General features: G+C 38.8%; 1 protein-coding gene across 1 annotated transcript in view; it reads left to right on the top strand.

Annotated features, from left to right (window-relative positions):
• Positions 1-14,582, top strand: part of nbn (nibrin) — a 19,350-nt gene continuing 4,768 nt past the window's right edge. The window contains exons 1-12 of the mRNA XM_088327151.1: positions 1-178; positions 524-645; positions 1,507-1,634; positions 2,642-2,801; positions 2,877-2,980; positions 3,055-3,172; positions 7,714-7,904; positions 7,998-8,098; positions 9,233-9,359; positions 9,442-9,623; positions 11,919-12,099; positions 13,431-14,001. Coding sequence (XP_088183277.1) covers positions 148-178; positions 524-645; positions 1,507-1,634; positions 2,642-2,801; positions 2,877-2,980; positions 3,055-3,172; positions 7,714-7,904; positions 7,998-8,098; positions 9,233-9,359; positions 9,442-9,623; positions 11,919-12,099; positions 13,431-14,001 — 2,016 coding nt within the window. The 5' untranslated portion in view covers positions 1-147. The remainder of the gene's footprint in view (positions 179-523; positions 646-1,506; positions 1,635-2,641; positions 2,802-2,876; positions 2,981-3,054; positions 3,173-7,713; positions 7,905-7,997; positions 8,099-9,232; positions 9,360-9,441; positions 9,624-11,918; positions 12,100-13,430; positions 14,002-14,582) is intronic.

The raw sequence follows: 14,582 nt of genomic DNA on the forward strand, positions 1-14,582 counted from the left end.
GATGACGTCATCGTGTTGCGCGCGCAATGCAATATAGATAATATATGGCTCGTGCCAAAGAGCGAAGACAACTTGTTTTTTTTCCCCTGACAATTTTAATTTGTGTCATTTGTCTGTATTAAATACAAAAAGGCGTCTAAGATTAAAATGTGGATACTTAGTCCAGAGGTAGCTGGAGGTAATAGTTTCATTTTGAAAGAATGAACTTAAGTAGTTTTACTTAAGTTTTAATTTTTATGCCATTGCACTTTGGTCAGTCAATAGAGGGCTCCGAGCTCTGTGCTAAATTATAGTAACACGGCTTCGTTTTTAGCACAGAGCTCGGAGCCCTCTATTAAAATGACATAATCATATCGAGTTGAATATTTTTTTTATGTTTGTCACTTAAACTTGTAAACTCTTGCTAAGATTGTTTTGTATTTATTATTGCCTCCCTATTTCTGAATCCGGGTAAAATCTTATCATGTAATTATAGTTGGTTGGATCCCTTAAAAGCCTTCTAATGGCCTCTTCTGACTAACAGGGGAGACCCACTATCTCATCTCTGCGAAAGAATATGTTGTGGGTCGCAAAAACTGTGACATACTACTGCCGAGCGACCAGTCGATCAGCAGAGCTCATGCTCACCTCACTGTTAGTGATCAGGTAAGAAAAAGATTTGAAAATGGTCCTGATGCTGTTAGTTCCACTGTCTTTAGGTTTGTTTACACGCAGAAAACTGCCAGTCTCCTGTTAATGTGAAGCCATGTCATTCAAGTAATTCTTAGTCCGATTGTGAGTATTGCAGTTACAATGGTTGGGTTAGTTATTTCATTTTCCGATGAGTTGTTCCAGATTTTGTATCCTGGTTCATCTATCTATACCGGGGATGCCAAACACGTGGCTCTAGAGCTGCATCTCTGCGTCTCTTTCCCAATAAAAATGCGGCTCTTTGCCTCATCATATTTTCTATATACTGGGGCTCTTTGCTTTGTTTCATTTTTAGTTTTTTTTTTGTGTGTGTGTGTATTGAAGGTGGACACCTTCCTTGAAATCAACACAAGAACAATACTTGTATAAAAAGGAGAGGAGTGTGTTATGGGAAATAATGTTTTTGATTGTGTGTGTTTGTGTGTGTCTGTCTGTTATAGCAGGTGAGTGCGTGGTGTGGCTCTTTGACTCTCACAGTTAAAAATCTCAGCTTTGTGTCAAACTTATTCGCCACCCCTGATCTATACCTTCAACTTATAAGGAAAGGTTAAACAATCAAAATTATATTTTAGAATATGATATAAAGAGCAATTACCCTGCATATTCACTTGTAGCTGTTCATATTAGACTAATAAATGCATTTTAAAAAACTAGGTATTTACAGTGTACTTGATATTTTTTCCAAGAATTTCATTCAATGCCAGTAAAAAAGTTAACACATGAATGTAGGATTAGCACTTTACTCAGGAGATGTTATTGTTCAATTCTTTACATTCCTAAACAGACTTATGTTTCTTTTTTCTTTTTTTCCACAAGACCCTGACCCTGAAGGACACCTCAAAGTATGGTACTGTCGTGAATGGCCAGCCTCTACCTCAGAACACTACAGTCAACCTGAAGTCTGGGGACAATTTAACGTTTGGGGTTTTTCAGTCCAAATTCAGGTACTGGTACGACAAATAAGACCTATTTTGCCAAGAAAAAAGATGTTTCTTTTTTCAAGTCTTATTACGTTTTTCCTGGAGTGCCACGTTTAATCTTGTGAACAATGTACAATTCCAATTGTATTTTTCAGTTTGTTTCAGTGTACTAAGTTTAAAAAAAATGTTATTGATTAAAAAGGTTTGTAGAAGAGCTAAATATTTTCCCTTTTTTGTTTCTCAATTGGAAGTTAATGCGAGTTAATAAAGAGAAAAAAAAACTTAAACATGAAACTGTTTGAAAAATTCATTAAGACAGAGAGAAATCCACAATTTGTAATTGTAGTCTGTAAAACCTTTTGAGACTTCTTGTGATTAAGGTCTATGCACATAAACTTGACTTGACTTTATTCGATATTGTCCTTTTCTTTGTTTTACATAGGCTTTCCGTGTCAAGGCTGGGTCGTTTAAGCATAGGTGTAACGATGGTGGACTTAAAAGCTCCTGGGACAACACCCAATGACAGCGATATGTTGATATTATTTAAAAGCAAAGTTCCTACAATCCCAAAAATAACTTACACCAGTGAGCCCGGAAGTGGATCAAGAAGTTTGGCTGTACATACCAGCTGTCTAAGAATATCAAGAAACAAATCACTAAAATGGGAACAAAATTGCTGCATCTGCCTTGCATCTCCTAAAACTTCTAAACCTTTCACATATGACATATTTACATTGTTATTACAAATCTCTTGCCAGATGTGTTGATTATAAGTCATGAGCTAAATTGATAGAACCATCTAAAATGATCCGTTGTCATGTAAGAGCCCCTACTGTGTCAAACAGTTACTAATGGTGGTCATTGCAGCACTTTAAGACTTTTTGTTATTAAAGGCTACACAAAAATAACAACTTCAAATGATAAGGATAACAAAGAAATGAGTCTTATGGGATGGGAAGGAAAAAAAAAAAAAAATTATATGTCATTCATGCCCAGCCGGAGATTTGACTATCACCTTTTTTTCTGCCCAGTGTTTATCACGAGATGGCAGTGGTGTGTTCTTCCGGTCTGGACAAAGATGGCAAAGCTGCACTCTCTGAGGCTCTGCAGCAGATTGGAGGAAGGCTTGTCAATGTGTGGACGCAAGACTGCACTTATTTGGTTATGCCCTCCGTTAAAGTCACAATCAAGGTCAGGACAATGCTTAACCCTATCTGTGGGGCTTTGCTTATTACCCGGTATTTTGTATGCATCTACCCCCCTTAGACAATTTCTGTTCTGCTTTGCTGCCGTCCTATTGTGAGACCGGAGTTCTTCTCAGAGCTTAGCAAAGCGGTTCAACAGAAGCTACCCTCGCCTAAGGTGGAAAGGTATTTGTTGACCTCACTATATAATACATTTGATTGCTAACATGTTCTCACATCTAGGACTGGTTGTTTTAAAGATTCACCCCAGACACCGATGAGCCTCATCTGAAGAAAAATGGGGTGAACCTGCAACCAGATGTTAGGCGCAAGCGACTGTTTGCAGGGAAGACTTTCGTTTTCCTCACTAGTAAGCAGGTTTGTTTGCAGAAGTCATTTCTCTTGTGTGTTTTCGCTGACTATTATTGTGATCCACTGAAACTGTCGTTGAGCCTTACTCTAGATTCAAGATTCAAATTGTTTATTGTCATATGCACAGTAAAGAAGCATGATTCGCCACACAATGAAATTCTTACTATGCTGTCCATACAATTGCCAGCGTAATGGAACTACTATATACATGTATACATAAAAGAAAAGTGCGGATATTGGAAAGATAAAACTACAAGATTAACTAAGGATGAGTTAAGGCAATAATATAAAAATCAGATAAAACACAGTTTAAAGTGACTGTAGTGCAAGGATTGTCCAAGTGTGGTCCAGTTTACAGTGTCTAGTGTGCTGAACGTATTTGTGGTGTATTGTTCGATCAGCAGCCGTCTGAAAGCAGAGGGGTAAAAATAGTTTCTTTAATATGGGGCGGAGGTAGAGCGATGGTCTTGGGATCAAGGGATCCCAGTTCGAATCCCGGCTCGAAGTCTTTGGGTAAGACACTGAACCCCTAATACCCCCAATACATGGCTGCAAGGCCGCTATTGGGAAATGTGGAGCACATTGTAAAGCGCTTTGGGAAGTCATTGACTTGAAAAGCGCCATATAAATGCACATCATTTCATTTCATTAATAGGGTTGTCCTGCATTTCACACTCCGTCCTGAGGGTAGGAGTGTAAAAAGTCCGTGTTGTGGGTGGGTGGCGTCCTTAATGATAGAAGCAGCCCTACTGTGGACTCTGCGGTGGTACCGTATATGCTCTACAGAGAGGGCAGTGGAGTCCTGGTGATCCTCTGAGTGTTCTTAACCAGTCTCTGCAGGAGTTTGCGGTCCATGGCTGTGATACTGCCGTACCAAACAGTGATGCAGCTGGTCAGGATGCTCTCCACAATGCAGCTGGCGAGGTTGTCTGAGGAGCTTTCTTGACATTCCACACTCGGCCTCCTCAGGAAGTAAAGTCGCTGTTGAGCTTTCCTGACCAGCTGTGTGGTGTTTAGGGTAAAACAACTCTGTAAAAACAAAGTTTAAATGTAAATTTTTGGTTAAGTGTGGGAAAAAAAACCTTTACAGTGATGAGGTGTCCACACTTTTTACCTGGCAGATAGTGACATATTTTCTTTTCTTTCAAAATTATTAAATCAAAGTATAATTGTGGTAATTTTTAGCACTGTTTACAGATCACAATTATTTGCTTGACTGGCAGTGAATACGTTCATCCTGGTCTCTATTTGAGTGTTAACTTTTTTTTTAAATGTTAAGCCTACCAGTTCTTAAAATAAGAAAAAAAATCCTTAAAATACCCTTTTTACTGGTAAAATAATTTTAAAAACATTGTAAAATGATATCTAAATAATGTCTAAAATGAGTTAAATGATTGAATAATGATGCTTATTTTCTGGAATATTTTTTTTGTTTCTAGTAAAATAATAAAATGTAATCATAAGAAATATTACTTAAAAATTCCTCACTTTAGTGTTGGATTTCATCATTATAATGATTCTTATTGCAGTTCAAGTAGAGAGAAAAAATGTGTTGTGACTTTACATTGAATCTAATTTTTATGGTGCAATTTAAACTCAAGTACCCCTTGGAGTGCCTCGAGGTACTGTCAGGGTACTAGAAGTTACTTTTAACATGCACTGCTCTATTTAGTAATTCTCCAAAAATAATATTTGGGTGTGAAGACTGCTAATATGCATTGCATATGCTTAAAATGCCACCCACTACTGTCGATGCTTTGCGTTATATGCTCGCTCTTGTTTACCAATGTAATGGTTTTAAAGCAGTGGTTACTCTTTTTGAATTGCTGAAATGGAACAGAATAGTAGAAACAGATCACCTGCAAAAACAGTCGACTGTTTGATGAAGACAACTATATATAGACTCACTTGCTTTTTCCCCTGCTACATAATCTTATGAGCATGATGTTTATCTGGTAAATGTTAGCTGCTAGGCAGCGTCACTCCTCAGGTCTTTTGGGAATTTTCCTTGGAAACTTATTTACCTGGATAGTGTTTTTTAAAGGCAACACCCTATACATCCTTGCACAACAGATTTGGTGGGATCATTGTAATTCATATATGGAATGTGCTTTACACCTCGTTTATTGATTAACAAACCACAATGACATGCAAAGTTTTGCTCTTAAATCTTTAACCGTGCCTGGGATTTCTTTTAATTTCCTGACACAAGTTTTTTTTTTTTTTTCAATAATCCCTTCTCCGGAATTAATTACAACAAGTTTTGCAAATAGGGCAGCAGGGCAGCGCAGTGGTTAGCGCATATGCGGCACAGTTCTGAGGTAATGAGATCGAACCTTCCTGTGTGGAGTTTGCATGTTATCCCCTTGCTTGCGTGGGTTTCCTCTGGCACTCCGGTTTCCTCCCACATTCCATAAACATGCATGCCAGGTTAATAGGCCAGTCCAAATTGTCCCTAGGTGTGAATGAGTAAGTGAGTTGTCTGTCTCTCTGTGCCGTGCGACTGGCTGGCAACCGGTTCAGGGTGTCCCCTGCCCACTGCCCGAAGATAGCTGGGATGGGCTCCAGCACTCCCGCGACCCTACTGAAGGTAAGCGGTGCAGATAATGGATAGGTGGATGGAAGTTGCGAATAATGTGAAAACATAGGATGTTGTCACAACTATTTATGTCAAGGGGGGGCAAACTGCAGCTCGTGGGCCACATAGGGCTGTTGGACTTAATAATATGGCTTGATGAACAAAAAAGTGAAGAAAAATTGTTTTATTTATCAAGATAGTAAGCACATGTCATGCAATTTTAGAAATTATATGTAAGGTTGGATAATGTTTCCTCATGCATTGGCCAAGGTATCGGATCAATATGTATCACCACAAACAAAAAAAATTATATTTTTGTTTTCTCTGCTAATTTTTTCAACTCAATGCAGCCACTCAAACGTTTGGCCACCTATGATCAATGTAAAAGTATCCTTGTGCAATTATCACTTAAAATGTTGCTTAAAATAGCAACAAAAATAACGTTTGGAAACTATTTTCTTTATGTTGGCATCCATCCTGTTTTTGTACGGTAAAAGTCAAACCTATCGAAGCTGCAGATCTATTGCATACCAAACATCACTCCCACTTTACGCGCCTTAAAAACGCCGACCAATTTCTAAAAAAATCTACTGCTTTTTCAAATTTAAATAACAAAAAAGATCTTGAGTCGAGACTTCTATTTTAGTCTCACAGAGCTCACAGATACCTTAACCGCAAGTTCGAGAGCGTTCTCCATTCGAGCCCTGGTGCTGTGAAACATAAAAATGCTCTTCCCCCTGAGATTCGATCTGCAACCTCAGTGAAAATGTTTAAATCTAAGCTTAAAACACACTTCTATTCTATAGCATATGAATAACCTATATTTTATGTTTATAATGTGTATTATTTGCCCTCCAGCTGTCGTCGTTTCCTGATGCATTAACTGGCTTAGATATAAAACAGAAAAATATGCGATCGGCAAGCAGTTTATATTAAACTTTATCGTCAATTTATTGCTTCCACTGACCCCTTGAGTTATTGTAGATTTAACCTGGACGTTTGATCGCAACCAAATCCCCCACCCCCAACCTTTTTACCTCATTGCATCTTCAGCAAAATGTTAAGATTCTAAAAGGTATTTACATGTTTGTTTGTTTGTACATGATTCAAATTGAATCTTTTCTTCCGGCGCCGTCACGAATGGCAGCCACTCCAGCAGCTCCCGTGTTATTTTCGATTGTTCTCGATTGTTCTCAGCTCAGGGATGCTGCTGGAAATGTGAATTTCCCTTCGGGGATGAACAAAGTATCTATCTATCTATCTATCTATCGTGTAGGTTTTAGATGAGGGGGTGGTGTCATAATAGTCTGCAGTTTGCAATAGTCTTTGATCTGTGCAGCCCTTTGAGACTGTTTGTGATTAAAGGCTATTCAAATAAACATGACTTGACTTAACCATCTTGGTCCTCAGAGACCCACTTCCTCTGGTGTGTCTTGGACAAGTAGAATCTGGCAGCGCCAATTCCTCTCCAGGCCAGTTTTTCTGGGTAGGAGTTTGCTCCCCCACATAAAACAGAGGACTGTTTTCCATTGTTACCTGTAGCAGGAGAAAACTCCTGATCTGAATCAGATGCAGCACTTTCATCATCTGGTCGCTGTTGATTTTTTTGTTTTTTGGTGTAAAACGCTATACCGGTCTTCAGAGATGAGCCTGACCTCAGCATTGCCTGGCAGCAGTGTGTTCTATGGCTGCTATATTTTGAAGCGAGACTCGGTTTTTGTGCATGAAAAAAAATCCAATGATCACATTATATTTTCGTTTTGGTAAGAGTTTTCCCCTTCCGGTTTTAAACAGATACAAGTTTTATGGTTTTTTTTTATATCCTGGAGACGAAATGTGTTTCTCTCTGAGAAATGGATTCCGCGATACAACAAACGCTTTTTAATGTCAAAAGTTTGGCATGTATGTAGATTGATCGGTAATTAGATTAGAAAGATGAATATCCTGTAACTGATTTTTTTGTTGGCAGCTCAAGCGTCTTTGTGCAATTGTGGCTTTTGGAAGTGGCACCAGCCAACTCCTGGAGGAGGGCTCCCTTCCCCGTGACCTTCTGGAATCCCCACGGACATGCGTGGTGGACATCTCTCCTGACAATTCCCAACCGCCCCTTCAGGATTCCACTTCCAGGTGGTTTAATTCCGTGAAGAACATCGTTGGAAGGTTTTGCAGAATCTCACAATACAAATCACCCATCTCAACATGAATGCTGTTGATTAAAGTTTTCCAAAAAATGTTTTGCTTCCTATGAAACAGAAAAGGCCTTAGAGTCATCATGGAGTCTGAAATTGGATTGGCTGCCATTTACACGTCATGTGACATGTACTGCAACCCTTCATGTTCAACAACAGACGAAGGTAGAATACTATTTGTTGTGTATTGAGATCCAGTGGTACCTCTACATACGAACTTAATCCATTCCAGGATTGTGCTAACTCCAATTCCTTGTGTCATGAACAAATGTCCTCAATATAAAATCATTAAAAACAAATTTATCTGTTCACGACCACCTAAAAGCATTCAAGTTAACCCTAAATAGCTATGAAACACATCTCACTGATCATTATTACACATTGAAATAGTAAACATAAAAACATAAGATAAATAAAATATATTAAGGAAATAAAATGCAAGCTTATTATGAGCACTTACCATGAGTGAGTCGCCATAACAGGTTTATGTGTGGTGGGGGTGAAATGGAGGGAGGGGTGTGCGAGAGTGACGGGGTGTCTGTTGATGATAAGTAAGCACTTACTGTACACTTAAATTACACTGTAACTTTAAATCAACACACAAACTTTTTTTACAGCACATTTTTAAAATTTTCTTTTTATTCTTTATACTTTCTAAATGTCTTTTGAAGGATATTTCAAAGTGACTGCTTGCAAGTCGCCTCGACGTCGGGGTCAATCCGAATTTGTCTCTGACCCCCGCGCGTTCTTGCTCATGGCACCTTCTGTCCCACCCTTAGTCCAGGTTTGGCTGCGGCCATGTTGGGGGCCAGTCCTCCTTTGGTGCCAGCACGGCCCAGCTACCTCTGCAAACCAAACCTTAGTCACTGTGTAAACAATACCTTACTAGCTCCTTTGTCACAGGCCCTTAAAGTCCCCGTTGTGGCCGGGTGGCGTCGGGCACCAGGGTTGGTCACCACTTGGCTACCGCCTCACATGTCTTAAATTTGATTGGTCTTAAATTTAATTGAATGGGGTTTTGAAAAGTTCTTAGAAAGTCTTTAATTTGAATAGATAAATCCTGGGGGAACCTGGCCTTCAAAATAATATGGTAATGTGTAAGACAATTGGCGCTCAAAAGGTGTCTGATGGTGGTAAGCACATGCCCTAACTGTGACGAGCTGATGCTAGTGGTGAGCGGTCTCCAGCGGTCTTTGGTATGTCAACATTCTCGTGTCTAGAGGCGCTCATATGTGACTGTAAAGCATTTCCTAAGCCGTCCGCTGTTATATACTGTTTTTTGTTGTTGTTTTTTCAAAGTTGCAAAGACGACTTCAAGACTACCCAATTCATCCCTCTCCCAATCCGTAGCGGTGGATGAGACTGTTTTACCCGCAGCTTCACAAAACGTCACAGCGTACGTGGTCAACACGGAAACTACCAAAATGTACACACGCCTCATCTGCTCGACCTGTTCGGACCTTGGCCTCCAGTCTGATTTATTCCGTTTCCATTACCTTGTTTATCAGCCCTGAGCAGTGTGAGGTCAGCGGTATTTCCGCGGTTGGAGAAACGCCGGAGAAAAAGCTAAATCAGGAAGCCGCTCATGGTAATGGGCCGAACACCGCAACTCGGAAGATGAGCACTCAGTGCGTTGCGGCCAATTTGCCAAGCTTGTCCCAATGCAAAAAAGCTGCATCCCTAATTACAGGTAAATTTGGCATTTTGATTTAACTTAGGACTGCAACAAATTTTTGATTTGTTTTTTGTTGTTTTTGTTTTTTTTCAAATTATTTTATTCATTTTGTTCATTATGTGTTGGTTTGTCAAATTAAGACTATTTTCTAGAACAGGAAAATTTTCAAACTTATCATTTTAGAAATTCTTAGATGAGCTAGAAACTATCCAAATCAGTATCAGTACTCGTAAATGTAGCCTACAACAGTAATTGGCTGCTTTCTATTGGCTTTTCGACCATTAGGGACCTGAAATTAAAGAAATGGTAAATTCCCCAAAATGAATTTGATATTATAGGGACACTCTGTATCATTTAGAACCTCATAGCCTTAAAAAAAATAAAAACTTTATTAAAAAAAACAACATCAACAATATTGATTTAAATGATAAGCAAAAATACTTGAACTGCATTTTTTTAAGTACTTGTAGGGTAGAAAGAGTTGCATTTATTTGGCATATTAGTTTCACTTAGAGCAGGGTTTGGGAGCCTTTTTGACCAAAAGAGCGATAAAAGCAAAAATATTTTGATTTTTGAGATAGAGAGAGCCACACCATATGTTTTCAGACAAGATTAAAGAAAAGCGCCAACCCTGCTCTTCAGACAAAACACAATGCCTCAGTACATATTATTTTACTTTGTGACGTTTGATGATTTGATAAAATCTATGAAATAATAATGCTACAGCCTTTGTCCCATATCAATATACATATACTCTACCACGTAAAATCTGTCTCCTTCCTGCAGTTATTTAAGAGTGTTGATGCTCATTTTGACTGCTGTTTTTGTCCTTAATAAGGTGCGAGCAAAGTTATTTTGTAAGAATAAAAATGCCAATGTATTTACATTTGGTACAGACTGCGCTGGGCGAGGGGGGAGAAGCGCATGCTGTGTATATAGCTCTGCCCATTCCTACCGCTCACCCAATCCACTGCTCTGGGTGCTTTGCTGGAGTTTTTGGGGTATTTAAGGTTTGCTTTGTGCGTTTTCATCATAAAGTGTCTCAACAGTGAGCTTACATTGTTTAATGATCTTCTATATAAAAGATTATTTTGTGATGTACAGCCAAAACAGGGTCTGTTTTTGTGACAACTCCACAAATTCTAGTTGAGACTGTGCTTATTATATACTGGACCAAACCATTACAATAATTAGTTTCTACCTGGCTTTACACATGCTAAAATTACCTTTGATGTAACAAAGCAGGGAATAATTGTTTATGTTCAATTTGATCTCTGAGCCAGATGTACTTATAAATGTTTGTGGTTAGTATTCTTTATTGTGCTTTTACGTTGTATGACACAAAATGGTGACATTTAGTGTTTAAATAATACACACACTGTCCCTTTTAGGAAAATTATTGCTTGGGATTTAAAGGGATTCTGTATTTTTTTTTTTGCAATGACAGGTGAATTTTGTGTAGCATTTGTAACTTTATGTCCCCTGCCCACTGCCTGATGATTGCTGGGATGGGCTCCAACTCCCCCGCGACCCTACTGAGGATAAGCGGTGCAGCTGATGAGATGAGATTTATAACTTTGTCATCTAAAATAGTAATAATAATTTAAGTATCAATATCGGTTTGAAAAAAAGTGTTATCAAACATCCCTATTTATTATTGGTAAGATCAGGCTGAGAACGCGGTAATGATTGACATTTTAAGCCTGAGGTTCGGGTCAGGTTTGGGCCCGTGCAAAAAAATCTTACCTCTACTATATGTATGCAGTCACCGGATTGGCTCGAAAAATAAAAAAGTAAAAATTGTAACATTTTCAGCAAAATATTTAAATGGTTGATGAACAATTCAATAATTGATTAGTTCTGAATTAGCTAGTTATTGCAACTGTAATATGCAGAGCTCCCAATGTCTAATTATTTATTGTCCACTTTATTGTCAAATATGCTATATACACAACATACAGCACAGATTAAATTACTTCCTCTCAACCCGTGTGCAAAAATCCAATAAATAAGACACAAATATAAATAACAACTAGGTAATAAAGTAAAACATCGGTTTTCCAAGAATGGTTCTCATTTTAAAAATGTTTAATCTCAAGATTCTTATACTTCTAATTGCAACTTTTACGTAATGTGTGGCGTGTTTTTTCTACTTTTTTGCATACGGTTTACTGTTTGACCGGCTTCAGGGCTTATCTGTTTCTTGGTTGTTAAAGATGAAAAAAATAAATCGACATCATAAAGGAAAACACATGAACAAAGGCCACCATATGAGATGCAGCGTGCCTAAAAATATATTTACATTTTCAGGCCCGGCTGTTGACAACACCTCTTTCAATCGTCCTTTGGCAAAATCCAGTGCTGGTAAGAAAACATTTGAACTGAAGAAATTGCCGCAAAAATCACCTCAGAAACAGCAAGTCTCGCAGCAAGCTTCCCCACAGAAACAGGCAATAATGACCAGCTTTTTCAAACCCGTCAACAAGAAGAGGTAATTTTCATGACACTATAAAAAAACAATGTTTACACCATTCAGAGGAAGGTATGCTTTATTTTTAAGTGTACTTTTCTTATTTTACCATGTTTTTTTATTTGACGTTCTAGTCAAATATGGAAGCCTGAAATGAAAATGATCTTCTGATAAGGCAGAAGATAAATAATTTTTCTACCAAAATTAGATTAAACAAATCCTAAAGTAGGGGCAGCATGGCGGCGCAGTGGTTAGCGCTTGTGCGGCACAGTTCATGTCATGGGAACCTGTCGTGGGTTCAAATCCAGCTCCAGACTTCCTGTGCGGAGTTTGTATGTTCTCCCCGTGCTTGCGTGGGTTTCCTCCGGGCACTCCGGTTTCCTCCCACGTTCCAAAAACATGCATTTCAGGTGAATTGGCCGGTCCAAATTGTCCCTAGGTGTGAATGAGCGAATGAGTTGTCTGTCCCTGTGTGCCCTGCGATTGGCTGGCAACCAGTTCAGGGTGTCCCCTGCCCACTGCCCGGAGATGGCTGGGATGGGCTCCAGCCCCCCCCCCGCGACCCTAATGAGGATAAGCGGTACGGCTAATGAGATGAGAATGAGAAATCCTAAAGTAGCAAAACGACTAACCATTGTTGACAATTCTGACTATTTTAGGTGCGATTTTTCTCATTTTACTACAGAAACAAGTAAGGCTCATACAACACATTATAATTTTCTTTATTGTCATATAAAACAACACAATAAACATAGTTTGCAACAAGATTAGACACGACATTCCTGAATAATCATGTAATCAAGTCTTAAAAGGCAAAATAAGATAAAAGAATGTCGTTATAAATGGACAAACATTTTTACCAGGTAATTCCCAGAAACTGTCTGAAGTTATAATTAGAGTGCATCTTACAAAAGTTAATTGAATCAATAAATAATATATGGGTACACATTTCTTAATGCAACTGGCAAGATATATATTTTTCTTTCTGGCTTATTTAGTGTTGTGATGGCACTTGGGAAGAAACTGTCCCCCTGAGCCACTCTTTGTTTTAGGGAACATGTATCACCATGTTGGTTGGTTGGATCCCTTAACCACTAAAGTTGTAGGAGCACCATTTCCTGTGGTGTGTCTTGGGCAAGTACAGCCTGGTGGCGCCCATCCCTCTTTAGGCCAACATATAATTGTTAAGAAAATATTATGAATTGATTTTTACTTCATAACAGAAAATAAGGTTTTGAGTATAAGGCCCTTTGATTGACTGCTCTTCAACTCTTTATTTTCAACCAATCAACTCCTGACGAAAATAAGAAATGAGACAATTTTTCAGCACATGAATTGTTATTTTTCTCCAGACCTTTAGACGAAGAATACTCTTCAATCGTGTCACAACCAAAGCGTTGTGTACAAGAATCCGACATAATGAGTCAGCCTGCCGACTCCTGCGCAGCATCTGAGGATGCCCCCTCAAGTTCAGACAAAGCCGCCGTGGTTCCTCCCCAGACGCCGTTGGGCTTAGAAAATATTCCATCCGTCGCTCCTGCCGTACCTTCGTCCCACGCAAGTCGAAAGAGGAAAAAGATTGAAGACGAAATGAACCTGGCAGAACTTGAGTCTATCATGTCTGAGGATATGGACTGCATGGATGAGTCTTTTTCAGTCAGTGACTCCCCACTAGCACAGAACAATTGTTCAGAACAGATGACCAAAAACTGTGAGACTTTAAGAAAAAAGCAACGAGTAGCCTGTGAAGATGATGATGGCAGCCAGCGGTCACCATTTTCTGCCCAAGAAAACCTGCTTCCACACCAAGCTGAACCAAAAGTTATCATGCACTCTTTACTATCAACAGAGAGGATTAGTGGAAAACTTTCATCTGATGGCCAGAGTTGTAATGTTAGCATTAACAGGCAGTCCCTAACAGAGGTGAGGATGAATGTTGCACTAATGAATGAATGAAAACTTTATTTCGAACATTAAAATAAAAACAGGAACAGGAATAAAAACAATGAGTCAACAACAAAATAATGTTACATAACATGTTCGAAAAGGGGTAGTCAGAAGCAGATGCTTATTTTCCCTACCCCTTTATCTTCCCTATTAAGAGGATTTTCTGCACTATAAGGCGTACGGGATTATAAAGCACCCTCCCCTCGAAAATAGTCTTATGTTATATATATCAAATACAGAGACCCCTTGGTTTTACCGGTTAATGGGGTCCAGAACCACCCACAAAAATGAGAAAATCTGTAAATTAGCATCGCCCCTTCGTAAAAGTCCCCAAACGGTTAAACTCACCTCAGGATTACAATTTTATCTAAAACCATTTTTATGTTTCACAGTATAGGGGACAATATTGAAGTATTGTGTGAATTAGTTTAAACACTTTTTATTATTTTCCTAGCTCGCGATAGCTTTGTTTACATTCACCATGTCCATTCGCTCTCACTCGCTCGCTCACTCACATATGAATTGTGTCTATCATAATTTCAATTACGGACATAAGC

This window comes from Urocampus carinirostris, chromosome 2 (genome assembly GCF_059441175.1).
Source record: "Urocampus carinirostris isolate Australia breed hairy pipefish chromosome 2, RoL_Ucar_1.0, whole genome shotgun sequence".
NCBI classification, from domain to species: Eukaryota; Metazoa; Chordata; class Actinopteri; order Syngnathiformes; family Syngnathidae; genus Urocampus; species Urocampus carinirostris.